The following is a 17,356-nucleotide window of genomic DNA, read 5'->3' on the forward strand; positions in this document are numbered from 1 at the left end:
CACTAATCAGAGCAGAATGACTCATTGTGACACTGCTGATGAACAATGGCAAAGCTTTTTACAAACCACACCTGCCCATTATCTACAGTCCATGTAACGGCATTAGAGAATGACGGTGCAAAAAAGTCAACTACCTTTTTAGTTGTGTAACATACAGCTTAAAGACTTCTCCCAACAAACTGGGCCATCTGACCAATCAGAGCAGAGTAGACCAATCACAACAGACTGGGCCATCTGACCAATCATAGCAGAGTAGACCAATCACAACAGACTGAGCCATCTGACCAATCACAGCAGAGTATACCACAGTCATCAAGAAAAAAAAAATCATAATCTTTAAGAGTGTCATACTTTTTGAATGAGATGCAATGTTAATGCATTACAATTTTACATGAACAACAGTTATTAATTATAGTATCTTTGCAGTAACTATAGTTAGCAGGTCAACTATTTTGTAAGGTTTAGTATTATTCACTAGCCTAATCAAACATACAATTTAAACTAAATGACAGAACGTATAAATTCAATATTGTGGGGAAAAAGATTGTATCAACACAGCCCTAGTAATAAATACAGAATTTTCCTGAAAATATATGGTTACCATGGTGCATTTTTTGAACAGGAGTCTCTTTCACCCATAAGAGATGATTTGTTGTGCGTTTATGATGAGTAATTCGAGAGGCCCTCATTGTGTTGTATGTCCAGGGGGTCTGTCACTGAGGCTGGGACTCTGTGTGATTCACTCTCAGTGAGAGCGAGAGAGTGGGATTCAAGTGCCAATACCTTTTGCGAGTTCAAATGAGAGATGAACTGCACAGTTGATTGCATTACATATGAAGGGGGAGTTTACTCTGCCTCAGTCCAGGAAACTCCCTGTGGAAATAACGTAGATGCTGCTTTCATGTCCTGAGGAACATGACCCAATGCGAAGAATATAAGCCAATACAATTCAAACACTGCAGTCACATCTCAAACGGCATTTATACCATGAAAAGGACAGTTCATGCAAACATTTTGTAATGCGGCATAATCAAAGGGATAGTTCACCCAAAATATTTTAACTTTGTTATTTACTCATGTTATTCCAAACCTGTATGACTTTTGTTCATCTCACACAAATAAAGATTTGGTTTCAATGAAGTCAGAGATTTATATCCCTTAAAAATGCTCAATTCATATGGATTGGGATCTATTTTAACTTATTGAAGCAAAGTTTTGGTGGAATGGACTTTCAAAAGGAGGGACAGGAATCTCTCAGGTTTCATTAAAGATGTCTTCGTTTGTTTTAAAAAAAATGAATACAAGTCTTATGGTTTGGAATGACATGAGGGCGAGTAAATGATGACAGAATTTTTAAATTTTTGTGAGAACTTAAGCAAATATCACACATGCGTGCTGTTAAATTCTGTGAATCACAGCCTTGCTGCTGCTATTCAGACCAACAGCATGATTGCGAGTGTGTTACTGGTTATGTACAAGAAATTATTATTGAGTAACTTAGTACCAGTACCAAACAAAAGTCAAATTGGAACCACAAGCGGCATCTCCGATCAGCGCAGTAGTGGTGTTTTTTCCTGAATGAATCAATGGGTTTGAACTAAATCGATTGATTGCATGATTCAATGACTCACTAATAAAGACAGCCACTTGTTTAGTTCATGAATGAATCAGTGCGTCAATGAATTGGATGAGCGAATTATTCAATGTCTAATTCATAAAAACTTTGGCTGCATCCGAATAAGCATGCTTCCCTACTATATAGGAGACAAAAACAGTATGTGAAAGAGTATTATGTCCAGATCACAGTATTCATAAAACAGTCTGTGAAAAACACCCAGATGACCAACTACTTCTGGCATTCTGAAACGCACATATGATGGACATTTTACTATCCCATGATGCAGCGGAAAAGGATTTGTGAATGGCCACATAGGTTACATTCATACTATATAGAACACACTTTTTTTTATATGTATGATAATATAAATATTAATATTTGCAAAGTATGTACTTCTTCAGAAGAGGAGACTATGCGATTTCTGACGCAGTGCGATTTAGAGAGTTTAAAACAAATCAGTTGATTGAATGATTCAATGAATCACTAAAAAAGACAGTCATTTGTTTAGTTCATGAATGAATCAGCTTGTCTGAATGAATTGGTTGAGCGATTGATTCAATGACTCATAAATAAAAGACACTCACTTGCTTGGTTCCTAAATGAATCAGAATGTTTGATTGAATTATTTGAGTGAATGATTCAATGACTGATTCATAAAGACAAAGAAACTCACTCTCAGAGATTCTGGAGAGGGCATTCAATGGACGATTTACTATTCCATGAGGCCATAGGCAAGCGGACACAGACAAGTCTGTAACTCTTGGACGGGAGCGGGCGGTCTGACAATAGCCCGGCCGCTCCTGAAATCCTTTGACAACAGCGTATCCGTGCAAGAACTTGAAGTGAACAAAACTTTCTGCAGTTGTGGCATTCACACAGATCCCAGTTCCCTGCCCTGAGCAAGCTGGCAAGATATGTTGGTTGCATCCCGACCACGAGTGCACCTTCAGAGAGAACATTCAGCTTTTGGGCTTGGATTTTGGAGGAGAGATGTAAGCTACTGAAACCATTGCTAGTCAGCGACATTCATCTCTTGCATGGATGTTTAAAAAAAATATTTCATTTTGTAGTATAGCTAGTAAGCCAACGGTTTTCATTGATCCGATTTTTTGGGCTTATAATTTTGAGTGACAGATGTCATATTTAATATAGCCTATTTTTCTCTGTGACATTTTTGGTGTGTGTGCGTGTTGACCGTATCATGATAAGACAAAAACAACATCAAATTCTTGTATAGCCAACATTTTATAATTGTTCTGCCCTCTCTTTCTTTAGGGGAAATCTAAATTTGAGATTCGTGGGATTTAGCGGGATCGGTCGGGTCGGGAAGAAAATTATTGTAAGCAGATAGCGGGCAAGAGCGGAATCAAACCTATTTTCACATTTGTTCCTCATCAAATGTACCTACTCAATCAATAAGTGACGTCAAACACAGCACCTTGAATTGGTCAGTGATCAAATGAATTGATCGAATGATTCAATGACATGCAGAACTATGTAACAAGCGTAAAGACTCCCACCTGACTGTCTGTCTGTGTGAAAAACCCAAAGTATCTAAAACAAAAGTCAACTACAGCCTAAATTCACTCAGGGCTCCTGATAGTGAGGTAGAAGGTGGTTTGGTCCATGCCCAAAAGGACTAGAAAGTTCAATAGACAACAGAGATGGTATCACGAATACAAACAAGATTATGCTGCCATACCTCTAGCTGATCCCCATCAGCAACAAGCATCTTGAGGGTCACATACACACCCACTCTCACATCCCTGGCAGAACAAAGAACCGACCAACAATTCTGACAGCCTCCCTGTAGCAGAAAGTGAAATGCTATTTCAAGAAGTTATAGCCCTCGAACTAGATCCGCTTTTTAAACTGATCATAAATGATGCATCGCCGAGTTTCCCTGCAGCACGGCAGATGAATTCCCATCCAATGCTGTCAGCCCTTTGACTTCATTTTCCAAGCAAACTCAAGAAATTGAGAAAGGGAAACAAGGAATAATTTACGCCAGTACATAAACCATGTCTGAAATGTGTCAGATTAAAAAAAAGGTACGATATAAAAGCTTCTCGTAGGTACACATTCTGACAGTTGGGCCTAATGAAAGCAACATCGGCACTTTGCTGAGCATGTGGTTCCATTAGTGCGTGTTTTGTGGTGTCATGTCGGATCAGGCCACACAGTTTGCCTGCCTGTTCCCTTGAGGCAAAACAAGACGCCGAAACTCACCCAGGTCTTTAGATCCTTGACTTTCACTGGCCAGCTCTCCCATTCTCACCAGAGCATCAAAATAGCCCTTCGCTGCAAATGTCACACCTGCAAAAGATGGAGGCAAGAAGAAGAATACGTCAAACATTCTAATCTCTCATAACAACAGTATATTCAGTGATCAAAGAGCCCATGACGAGGATGGGACGGCTATCAGCTGTGCAAGTTGGTGTCAGTCCAGCTGGGTAATGAGCGGAAAAAAAAAGCTATCGGAGTGGATGAGTCTGTCACACAACAGGAAACACAATCGGTTGTACAGGAAGCACATTTAGAATGAGTAAAGATAGCCCTCTTGTGACTATGGAAATTTACCCCCTTTTTTTTTTTTTTTACCGGACCAGCCCAGCTGTCTCCCACACACACAGTTTCCCAATCCCATGCCTCATTACGGTTTTAAAATGTCAACTTCGGTGAAAAGAGAATAAACAGAATATCATTATCTCCACAACTCTCTCTGGATCCCCACGAGAGAGAGAGAGAGAGAGAGAGAGAGAGAGAGAGAGAGAGAGAGAGAGAGAGAGAGAGAGAGAGAGAGAGAGAGAGAGAATTTTTTTTATTTTATTTTATAACACAATACAATATTCTACAAAACCATTACAAAAACCTTCATTAGATTATCCCATAATCTCGGCAAAGACAACACATCATTATCAACCCAACACAGCAATTTTTCTACACTCCAAATGTCTTCAAACTTTTCCACATTCTTCATAGATAAATAAAAAATAAAATCATGCCTTACTCTTGCTTTTATAAGCCTTTTGAAACACAATTCAACTACACAATTTGAATCATAAAGAACCTTATATCTTCTACTAACATATGTAGCCATTTTTGCTTGTCCTAAAATGAAGTTTAACAACAGTCCTTTCCTCTTCTTTTTTTTACAATATTCAAAACCAAAAATATACACCGACAATGTAAACCTCTCATTGACAGAAGAAAACAAAGAGAGAGAGAGAGAGAGAGAGAGAGAGAGAGAGAGAGAGAGAGAGAGAGAGAGAGAGAGAGAGAGAGAGAGAGAGAGAGAGAGAGAGAGAGAGAGAGAGAGAGAGAGAGAGAGAGAGATAGAGATAGAGAGAGAATATGGGCATTTGATTGTGAGTGAGTGTGATTTTACAGATTGGTCTAATAAGGAGTTTCATGGTGGTCAAGCCTAGGCTTGGCTTATGCTGGTTTGCTATTGGTATAACTGGTGGGACTACATACTGTAGGCTAGGCTATTCACTTGTAAAACCTGAATGTAACTGATCTTTTCAGAGATGTAATTAACACTTTTGCTTCAAGCAAGCATCAGTGAAATATTATTACAATTTAAACTTTTGATTAATTTAATACATCTTTGCCGGATAAAAGTATCAATTTCTTTAAAAAAAAGAAAGAGCCTACTGACACCAAATTGTGGGGTCACTCACTATGTTTGTTGGACATTAAAACAAAATTGAATAGCTGTACAGCACATCAAAAATAGAAATCTGCTTAATGTAGTAAATAAAAAGGTGAGTAACATTCTCCATTCAGGAAGTAGGAACTGAGAGAAAGAGTGTGAGATTTGGGCCAGCCAAACAGCATATGCTGGTGTTTTCCGTAGGATTGGCGGGACTCATTATTGTGCAGAGAAGAGGTAGAGGTTTGGCCCACTCATACAGGGCTCATCTCCTGTCTCATAGATAGCAGCTCGGACTCGCTTCATGACTGTCACTCTTGGGCTATGACCACAGGACTGAGGAGTTACAAAGCCACTGCCACTAACTATAAATGGACAGCAAGATCAGGCAGCCAAGATGCAGCTCTTCCCCCCCAAAAAACTTCCAAGATCAGTTCAGTAACAAGGCCTCAACATCTCCCTCAGAGAGAAAGAGAGCGTAAAAAAACAAACTAACGGGTAGAAACTGGATACCAGTCAGCTATTCTTTATGGAATTCATTCAGAAAATCAATTGGGACCCATTGAATCCATTGAGAGCCTGTGGAAAACCACCCTGAGCTTTTGGCACGGGCAGAAAGGCCACAAAAATCGGTTGAGCAAACAGTTCATCAAGCTGACCAGCTGTGGCTCTGATTAAGTAAGGCAAAGCAGACTGTTGCACTAGGTCTGTGACTACAGAACATGGCTACTGTTCGGGACTTATTTACAGGGAAATTATGCAGAAATGTGCCAGACAGATGGGACCATCAACTCTGGGCACTCCCACTGTACTATTTCATTTTCTTCACTGTCTTTGTTCTTTTTTTCTTTCTTCTTATAGTCTTCTAGGTTGGATATTTTTTTGCTGATATACAGGTTGATTCAACGATCGAATGCAGAAAAAGTTAACATTACATAAAAAGTTTAATAAAGTTAACTTTTATGGCCTTTAGTATGAGGCCGATTTTTTGGGACTTTAGCTTATTCACCGTATCCCCCAGAGTTAGATAAGTCCATACGTACCCTTTTCATCTCTGTGCGTGCCGTAACTCTGTCTGAGGCACCCACCGCTAGCCTAGCTTAGCACAAAGACTGGAGGTAAACGGCTCCAGCTAGCATACTGCTCCCAATAAGTGACAAAATAACGGCAACATTTTCCTATTTACATAGATTTGCGTGTACAAATAACAAGGTCACATGAGACACAGCCATCTTCTAACAGTATACATACTAGGAACTATATTCTCAGAAGGCGAAGCACTGCTACTTCGGCGGAGTGATTTGCTCGCAGCACCTGAGAAGCCCCGTGGTGAGGAGCAGAGAGTTCGTTGAGGGTGTTGCGCTAATCACTCCACAGAAGTAGCAGTGCTTCGCCTTCTGAGAATATAGTTCCCAGTATGTATACGGTTAGAAGATGGCTGTGTCTCATGTGTCCCCTGCTGTGTCCCCATCACTATACTGGGGCGTTAGGACCCACACAGGCCCCCTACTGGCCTCACTAACACCTCTTCCAGCAGCAACCTGTTTTTTCTCAGGAGGTCTCCCATCCAGGTACTAACCAGGCTCAGCCCTGCTTAGCCTCAGAGGGAAACCAGTCTTGGGTCTTGTAAGTAGGATTGGTGATTGAAAGCTCTGGTTTTTGATTAGTGTAATTCTCACATTTAACTAACTATTCTGACTTTTGCCTCAAACTCCTAATGACAGCTTATTAAGAGTGAGTGAGTGAGTGAGTGAGTGAGTGAGTGAGTGAGTGAGTGAGTGAGTGAGTGAGTGAGTGAGTGAGTGAGTGAGTGAGTGAGTGAGTGAGTGAGTGAGTGAGTGAGTGAGTGAGTGAGAGAGTGAGAGAGTGAGAGAGTGAGTGAAGTGAGTGAGTTTAGGTATTGGGTAGGATTAAGGGATGTGGAATATGGTCATGCAGAATAATGCATAAACATGTGCTTTATAAGTACTCATAAACAGCCAATATCCTAGTAATATGCATGCTAATAAGCAACTAGTTACTACTGAGAATCGGACCCTAAACTAAAGTGTTACCAACACTCAATTTATGAAATGGTCCATTTATGGAAAAAACTGTATCATTTTCATTAAGTTTAGTTTCATTAATGGTTCTTGAACGTCAATGTAGAACAGTATTTAGTCAACTATGATGCGTCTCTGTTGAATCAACAGAGCCACAGCCAATTATGTTTTAGGTTGTTTGCAGACCAAACTGAGAGAAATACAGAAATAATATATATAACAATAATTATTCCAAAGACAATAAATAGACAATTGCACAATCATATTATTTATTTGTCCTAAATAATTGCAAGCAACACAAGCATACAGCATGACCAGTAGTCTAATTCACAAACATTCTGAATGAATTCCATTAAGCTGACAGAAAATAGCTGATGTTTATCCAATTATTCCCTGCCTATGCTTAATACTCTCTCTCAGATGACTCTTATGGTTCATTGCTTCATAAAAATGGAATTTTAAATAAAAATAATATACTTGAATAAACAATTTCACAAAAATCTCATCTCACAGCATGAAGTTCCCTGGCCATCAGTCCACGGTGTTTCCCTAACCCTACGGCCGCAGACACTGGGATCTAGCCTCCTACATAGGACAAGTGGTTTGGAGGATGTAAGCATAGTTTGCATTCGCTTCCTCAAGACTTGCTAATGGGTCATTAAGTGAAATTGGAATCCTTAAAATTCCCAACCGTACATCTACAGTCTCCCGCTTTGAAATTATCTCTTTTACTGTGAAAGAACCTTGTCATAACACACTCCCCCACCGAACTCATTCTTCTTTCTGTGCCTGAGGCTCTAAAACAAATCAGCAAGAACAATACCAGTCAGAAATAATAAATGGGGGTAGAGAGCTTTGCTGACTTTGTGTCTGAGTGATTTCATTTCCTAAAACACGGGGTAGAGTGGTAAAGACATGGCTTGAGAGCAAAAGAGGATTATGATTTATTCTGGTCGGCTTAGTGTGGCCTAGGACCTCCCACCAGAGCCCAGTTTCCCTCACTACGGGGTAGTCAATTATGGAATAAATCTCTTTTTCAACTCAGTCTCTTCCCTTTATGTCCATTCATCCATGTATTTACGGCAAAAACCCACGCTCTTCTCTACCCAACTGCTGCTTTATTTGCTCTAGAACTTCTTTCTAACTGTGGATCGACGTCTGAAGCATATGGACCCTTGTGTGCCGTCACCCCCTTTCTGAGGATAAGACTATCACCCACCTCAGACAATCTGCCTTTAATGCTCAAGGGTTTGAAGGGCAGTCTGTCTCACAGATTTTACATAAATCCCCCCACCCCAGTGGGTTGGGTGCTGGGATTAATGGGTAGCCCAGGTTTCCTTTGTGACTCTTTAAGATATAGTTATAGTGCGAGTTTAGTTGCTTCACCTAGTGAGCAATAATTATACTAATACCAGTACTGACACCAGTGTCTTATTTATTTATGCAATACATTGCATAATATGATGATTGAAACTGCACTCCAAAAATAGTTGAGGCAAATTAAATTAAAAGTTCCTGTGTCATGCTAACCAGCAATGGTGCATATTAGAATGCTGTCTGGCTAGTATTAAACAGGAACTTAACTTAAGGAAATCTTTGAACTTTTAAATTTAATTAATTTTATTTTTAGTTTACAGAAAAAAAAAAACCCCTTCGACTGGTCCCTTGTTTTCTCAACAACAAAAAAAGAGAAGCAAAAATCAAGGTTACAGTGAGAGCGCTTACTATGGGAGTGACATTTTTGGAGGATTTAACAGAAAAATTAAGTTGATAATTTTATAAAAGCACTGACAATAATATTTTTTTTTTTTTAAAGTGTGTATTTGAGCTGTAAAACTCTTTTAATTATTTTAGGGTATATGATATTGCGTTGCCATGGCAACACAGATATAACTTTAAACAGAAAAGGTGATTTTAAGTGAATTTTTCACAACCATGTTAAAACTCATTTACATCTTCTCCATAACTTCTCCCTAAAATCAGAGGGAAATGATAGTGAATAACACTGATGAAGAAGCACCTAACCCTGGTTGTGAGCCTAAACTTGACATCAACTATAAACTTGGCCTTCAAATCTGATTGGTTGATTGAAATCACTTTCAGCACTTTTAGCATAGCTTAGCATAGATCATTGAATCTGATTAGACCGTTAGCATCTCTCTCTAAAATGTCCAAAGAGTTTCGATATTTTTCCTATTTAAATTTTGACTCTTCTGTAGTTACCTGTACTAAGGCCGACAGAACATGAAAAGTTGTGATTTTCTAGACCAATATGACTAGGAACTATACTCTCATTCCTGCGTAATAATCAAGGAACTGTGCTGCCGTACCAGAAGGCGCTATGATAAAGCTATGCTAAAAGTGCTACCGCAAGACCCGGAGATCGGCTGAAGGGATTCGAAAACGGTAAAACGCAACTGTTTAACTCTAGGGGAGTTGGAAAATGAGCCTATTTCCAAAAGAAGTGGAGTGTTCCTTTAAGGAAAAGAAGGGAGAGGCCAAATTTTTGTTCTTCCCAAAGCCGCTGCTGTCGGTTGAGCTCCCGCTAAATTTGGGATTTTCCTTTACGATGTATTCCTGCACATCACCATAAATGTTTTACAGCCACTGTACACCCGAGGCTGCCCGAGCAAGATTACATTTGCCAATGTGAATGCAGACGTCAATGGGCAATTGTCTGGCTTTCATCAGTCACCTACTGCACAAAGCCTTCAAAGTCATCTGATTGTTCCTCGGTCTAATGGCTAAATATCAAATCATCAGTGAGGCAGGACACATTATCTCCTCTCTGAATGCCCTCATCAGCTGAGCGTCTGTGTTCGGCCCATCTGAGCTCAGGAGGTGTCTCGGGCTGTGTGAGAGTTGATAAGGCTGTGTGGCCATCTGAATGACAGGATGACAAACATTGTCATCATCTTCAAATGAAGTGGCATTAAAGGCGGATGAGAAGGCGTGGAGGGTTTGGACAGCTGCCTGAACATGGATGAAGCGGGGGACGTTTGGAGATGTGATGTGGGCGTTACTTACTGGAGAGAGCCTTCTCGTAGTTCTTCCCCATGGCGATGAAATTCCGCAAACAGGGGTTGTACTGTTCCATGATGCCCTGCAAGAGATGGAAAGATGTGTTAAAGGGGTAGTTGATTATGATTTAAGTTTTCTAATTTTAGTTAGTGTGTAAAGTTGCTGTTTGAGCTGCAAAGTTACAACGCTCAAAGTTCAAAGCAAAGGAAGATATTTGCTTTTAAAGAAATAGTTTAAGGACTACAACAAACAGATGGTAGGGACTACATGACATTCCTCCTGGGTTAGTGACATCACAAACCCTAACATTTACATAAACCCATGCTGCGAGCAGTCCATGTTGAGAAGGGGAAGAGTCGTTGTACTGAAGCACATTTGTGAGTCTGCTCAAGCTGTAGAATCCGTTTTTTAACATGCACGTAACACAAATGCAATAGCATGTCACTCTTTAGGCATCTTACAACTGTTCCCACACGAGCGATTTCATACATTATCATGGCAGAATATGCTAATTGAAGATAGTTGACTCCACATCAGCAACATAAATTCATCAACTAACCAATCAGAAACGTCCTGTTGCATTATACGTTGTCACTTCTTGAGTCTCTCCAACATTGTCCGACTCCAGTTTAAACATAAAAGGCTGAACAGTTTGCTCGTCTGCGTAATCGGAGCTGCTAACACACACAAGCTATTGAAGCTCCGCCCTTTGTGCCAGGAGCAGCAGCTCATTTGCATTTAAAGGGACACACACACGAAACAACGCGCTTTCCCTGACCCTCAAAAAGTGACAATTTTAACATGCTGTAAAAAATTATCTGTGGGGTATTTTGAGCTAAAACTTCACATACACACTCTGGGGACAACAGAGACGTATTTGACATTGTAAAAAGGGGCATTATACCACCCCTTTAAAAAACAAAATTGCAACACGCTAAGTGTGCATGTGTTATCACTAAGGATGCTTCAACATTACAAAGCTGAAAAACCGATGTCACCTTATAGCAAAAAAGACACTATTAAACAAATGACATATAGTTGCAAAGTTACTTATAGTTATAGTATTAGACTGTCTGCTTAATATCTGCTAACTTTATTTTGATGGTCCGCCAACAGACTTTCTACTGACTAAGTAACTTTGCAAGTACAACTTACTCTACTATCTAAGCCTAACCAGTCTACTATTACTCTAATGAGAGTTAGTTGGCATGCAATTACTTAATAAGAGCTAGTTGACATGTAGTTGCAAAGTTACATATAGTTAGTAGAATGTCTAAAGTGGACTATCGAAATAAAAATGTAACCTACTATTTTGTCTAAATATATATATATATATATAAAAAAAGGGAAAATTATGGATTTCATCCTGGTTCGCTTAACATTCATACTGTCATTTTTTACATCAAACCTAAAGATACAAAACAAAAAAACATCTTAGGACTTCTTTTTTGAGACAGAACATCCAAAAATATGCTGTGTGCTGTGCTAAATGCCATAGTAAATGTATGTGCGCACATAATGGTATTTTTACCAGCTGAGAACTTGAAGAGCTTATAAAACGTGTATACGAGTCAAAGCAGCACCAGGAATTCTTCATTACCCACAAATGAAGATCTCCTGCAAGGAGACGGCATTTTCGAAGCCTGTACCGAACTGTAATGGGCACTTAGCTTCTATGATGAGAAAAACTAGGTATGTTTGAGCATTCTGTCCTTTAAAGCGTCACATCTCGTTTAGATGTCTTTGGTCCATGTTTTTTTATATTTCAGTCAAACCACAGCAGAGTTCACATGGAAGAGGAGAGAGACCCCCTGAAAATTGAGGTCCCGCTTAAAAAAACTGCACTGTCAATCACCGCAAACCTGCCAAGCGTGAACACACCCTTCGACTGAGCACAGGAAAATGGAACAGATAAGTCTTAAAGATTTTTCAGAAGTATAACTGTATATAGTAGTCCAACTATTTTAATCAGCAGACTCAATACATGAATATGAGTCATGACGTTCAACAGACACAGATAATCCATAAGAAAATGGGCTAAATATATACAACCATTTAAATACAGGCATATATACATACACTACTCAACCTGTCCCGTTCTTAAGGCCAGGACACACCAAGCCAGTCGGACGTCACGCAATGTCGGGCCGTTTTTGAGAGTCCGTCGGCTTAGTTTTTTGGTGTGTTCCGCACGGTTGGCTCTAGTCGGACGTCATCCGTTTTTTTTTTTGGCCGATTCAGCATGTTTAATTGGCGTTGGGCAGTCAGTGAGAGGGAGAACTCTGATTGGCTGTTTTTAAGAGTCCGTTTTTGAGAGTCCGTCGGCTTAGTTTTTCCGGTTTGTTCCGCATGGTTGGCTCTAGTAGGACGTCATTCCTTTTTTTTAGGCCGATTCAGCATGTTTAATCGGCGTCGGGCAGTCACTGAGAGGGAGAACTCTGATTGGCTGTTTATCTTAGCGGACGAGTCGGTGCACGAGAACAAAAGCGAAAGTGACGAAAGCGAGCAAAGAAGCCAAGACAGAAGGCTGTTCTAATTATACGTCATCTTACCGGATCATTCGAATGCATGACTGTTTTTCATAATAACATGAGCCCACTGGAACAAAGAAAGTGATCAGCGTGATCGATATTCAAAATGGTAAGCAAGCGCTTTGTTGAAGGATTGTATACAGTCCATGTTTCGGTTTCCATTTTTGAATGACGAATTGATACCTGCTGAAATAGACCGATATTTACTTACACGCAGGTGCAGTACGCACGTGCTAGTTGACAGTCGGCTTTAGTCCTTTTGGTGTGTTCAAGCGTGTTTTTTGGCCGAGACACAGCAAATGAGAGGCGACAACAGAGTCAGCTTTTGTCGCCGCTAGTTCTTTGACCGTCGACTTGGTGTGTCCCGGGATTTAGCTTGTTTACTCAATACTTGGCTAATTTGATTATTCTGTCAGCTACCTATACTGTTCAGCCCCCCTGCTGAAAAGAATGGATTAGACTTGAATTTTCATGCTGGTTTAGGCTGATTAGTACCTTCTAGTTTAGCTGGCTGACCAAGGAACTCCTGCAAAAAACACATTGTTATGGCAATTTTTGATTGCATTTTTGGGTACCTGGGGAAGTGGCTGAGTGTTACACTTTAGGAGCATATGGGACAGGACCTTTGACCCAATATTGACTTTTGGTGGTCCTAATTGACAACTTAGTGATAAACAGAACCTTATATAACGATGGGTCTCTTATCTATAGAGGGAATGGCAGAAAGAAACCTGCTGGAGAAAGACCTTGAATATGGTATAAAGACTGCCCATTGCTTCCGGTCTAATATCTCACTCACCCTGCAGCGTAACAACTGTGTGGCGACTGAACCTTCTTGCAAGAATAAATACTTCTCTTTTTATAAATGTGACTCTGAGTGTCTCTTATGCATTGATGATGTTTAATGAGTTTCTTTTTTGCCACAACAACATCTAAACATAGCATATGATGGTGCCCCATCTTTTCAGCAGGGGATGTTCATCTGTACGTACACAAACATACTAAGGACCCTCCATTGTTCCTTATGCAAAACTGTCCACAGCATCATCCCTCATTCACACCACCCATCATTCCATGTTGTGTTAAACAGAGTGTGATTATTCTTGTGGGAGGGAAGCAGACACTCATTCGGGGGTGAGCAAAGAGCTTTGACATTTTGTTCAGGGCTTTGAGGCTATTAAAGAGGATGCGAGAAAGTAAAAGAGATGGAAAGGAAGCATATGCTAGGAGTTAATGAACATATTTTGCTTTGAAGTGCCAGTGTTCGAGTTGGGCTTGTTATATTGCCAGGAAGTTTAGACAGTGCGTTTTAAGGAAGAGCTGGGATGTCTGGTGTTTCTGAGAGGGTACATATGCAGTCAGGGCAAATTGTCTCGAACCTCCGGTCCTAGTGCAACCAAAATAAACATTTTACCGCCTCATCATGCTGTAATCCTTCAGTGAGGCTCACTCGAGTGGGCATCTGTCATAGCACCCTGAGCACCATCCACTTCCCCTTCAGGGCTTCCTCCAATTAGAGCAGCCACAGTCTGCCAGGGCCTTAGGGTTAACAAAGTCCTGAAGCTGACAGCACAACACCACCGAACCCTGCTTTCTTCCTCTGAAATTCACTACGAATAACTATATCCAATACAGCAGCCTGTAACACCTCACAGGAACCTTATGACCATTCCTACTAAAAAAACTGTCTAAATCAAGCCAGTATTTCACAGTTAACATCACTATTGGTCAAAGTTTGACCCTCAATCCCAATCCCTGTCCTGGCACATTACCACGACATACAATTACATATAGTATATCTCCTTAACGTGCAGAGTACAAGTTTGCTTGTAGCATTAGCATCTAGCTAATGTGACCATGACCATAAAACCCATTACTAATTAACATTTAAGGTTCATGCATTTAAAAATGGCTGTGGCAGCTTTGGCCATGCATTCCTCACCATTTTCTTCAACTGAAAAAAAAAAGAAAAAAAAGTAAACAGAACAGCCACAAACTCCGCCTCATCTATAATGCAAGGGTTTGTGGGAAATATGAGCCCCAAAAGAGTCACTGGCTGCGTTCAAAAATCACATTCTCTTGGAGTACGTTTTTGAATACTTTGCGACTGTTCAGGAAGTGTGTAATAGTATGTGTGTAGAATGAATGTAATCCGGATGTAGTACATTGCTGTCATTGTCATGTGACATATAGCATTAATTGTGTCGCTTCACTGCCATTCACAAATCCTCTCCCGTGGCCTCATGGGATAGTAAAGTGTCCATTGGATGCAAACTTCAGAATCTTGGCAGTAGTAGTCGGTCATCCGGGTACTTTTCGCCTACTTTTTTTTTACTATGAATTTCACACAAAAGTCTCTTTAAAGGGAAATTTGTTCACTATTTGCAACGCCTCCAGGCAGCTATTTCAGGCATGCAAGTTTCCTATCTATTTTAATGAGGGAATGCCAAAATTCAAAAACTGCTTGCCAAACTCACATTTAAAAAACATATGACAAAACAGCGACAAATTTCATAAAAACAAATTTCTTACAATCAAATAGCAGTAAAACAATGTATATTTCAGTTTGGTCCAGCAATGTGCATGTGCAGTCCTAAGCACACGTCTAACATAATCACCTAACAGTAGCTGCAGTGATGCAATGACTTTACCAACTGCTGATTGGCTCTTATTTAGAGGGTGGGACTTATTCTGCCATATTGTGCGTGCTGCAAACTCTGATACAGGTTGTGCCCTAGGTGATCCAAGTTAAATTCTTGGCTCGTGGTCCTGTCTCCCATCTTGATCCCATCCCCCCCCTCTCTCCCACTTCACTTCCTGTCTAATCTAATTACCTTCCAACTCTCCTAATTCAATTAAAGGGGAAAGGCAAAAACAAATCTTTAAATACAACTTACTGTTTACAAATTTACAACTCAATAAGGCAGACGACATTAAGTAGCTAAGCATTAGGTGATTTAAGTATAGGAACCCACTGGCACCCAACCAAGTGGTCACAAAATAAGTAGTAGCTAATTGACCAAATATAAAAAACACCTTAAAATCTGCTGGTCCAACCCAAGCATCTTTGACAGTTTTAGGCAGGGTAGATGCTGTTCAATCAGTCAACACACATCACATAGAGAAGCCAAATACAGGCAGGAACATGTCAACAGATTGAGAAATACCAGGTCAAAACGCTCTCGGATGCCTGGAATGGAAGATATATTTGGGCGGACTCTATAACAAGATGATTTAGGTCAGGTATTAATAGGCACCAAACTACTCAAGACTAGTCTGACAAATGTTGTCAGTCAATATTTCATCGAACCTTCAAAAATATCAATGTGTCCTACAATAAATGAAGTCTGGGAGCAAAATGAGCTCTGAATCTTCGATTGAGCGACAATAGGACTTGTTCCCCAGGCTTCAATGGCTTGACGTCACAGGTCACCTTTCTGCTCCTGCCACACTCTCTGGGCAGCTCTGAAAGTGGGTCTGCACCTGACGGAGAGTAAGATGGAGAGTAGGCGGCAGTGCCTCAGCAAAATCAGTCACCCCAGGAGCTCCATTAGATGGAAAGAAAGAAAGACCGAAGGAAAAAGACATTCATTAATTAAAGAGTTTTTTTGGGGGGGGGGCTTCTTGCGTCTTAATGCCAGTCAGCAAGCTTTGGCACAACAGTAAGACAAGGTACGAAATGTTCTGGAAGAAGATATGTGGAAAGAACACAGTGACACTGAGGAGTACAGTTCTCTCTTCTAAATGATGAAATACCTCTCTACATTTCAAGGGATTTTTTTTTTTATCTTTACCTACCCTCTGACTCGTTCCTGTACCTTCCCAATTCCCTTGGTGACTACTTTAGAACGCCCTGCCAGCATACCTTATTAAAAAGACACGTCTACATCCTCATAACATGTGAGGGCAAGAAAAATAAAGAGAGAGAGAGATAAGGTACAATGAAGAGAGGTAGAGAAGAGCCTGGCGCTAGATGTGGGTGGTTTACATAAGGAATAGGCGAGACCAGGTCTGCGCTCATATGGCACTCCTGCAATCCAGAGCAAAACTGGGCGCCGCTGACGTTGGAATGATAGAACAGTATTGAAGTAGGCTATGTTCCAAAACTTAGCAAGCTGCCTACCTAGATGGCATTTTCAGACACCACGTACATGCTCCTGATGCCAAGGCTCTCCCTAAACATAGGCAGAAATCTTCTACAACTGGACTCAAAGATACCTAGTTTTGGCCAAAATATGAAGCACTGCATGTATATTTTGCAGAAAGGGCAATCCAATAATGTACTGTAGCTTCATTTACATCCCCAAATAATCAGTTTATAGCCTAATCGAATTAATGGGTCAATTGGACAGAAAAAAAACAGACATCTAAATCGATCTTAATGAATCTTCAATACGTTTATTTACATCTCACCTCTTATGAACTGGTCAGTGGAGGAGACAAATATTCGGACAAATATGCCAGCTTTTTTATTAAATATATAATCAAG

The 17,356-nt window shown here is 40.3% G+C and overlaps 1 protein-coding gene across 6 annotated transcripts in view; it reads right to left on the bottom strand.

The window, feature by feature from the left end:
- The window catches only part of baiap2a (BAR/IMD domain containing adaptor protein 2a), a 98,011-nt gene that overhangs the window by 57,676 nt on the left and 22,979 nt on the right, over nt 1–17,356 (bottom strand). For all 6 annotated transcript variants that reach the window (XM_079637830.1, XM_079637831.1, XM_079637829.1 and 3 more), the window contains exons 2-3: nt 10,343–10,418; nt 3,848–3,934 (exon numbers count right to left, since the gene is read on the bottom strand). In XM_079637830.1, coding sequence (XP_079493956.1) covers nt 3,848–3,934; nt 10,343–10,418 — 163 coding nt within the window. The remainder of the gene's footprint in view (nt 1–3,847; nt 3,935–10,342; nt 10,419–17,356) is intronic.

The sequence above is a fragment of the Phoxinus phoxinus genome, assembly GCF_949152265.1.
Source record: "Phoxinus phoxinus genome assembly, chromosome: 1".
In the NCBI taxonomy this organism is placed as follows: domain Eukaryota; kingdom Metazoa; phylum Chordata; class Actinopteri; order Cypriniformes; family Leuciscidae; genus Phoxinus; species Phoxinus phoxinus.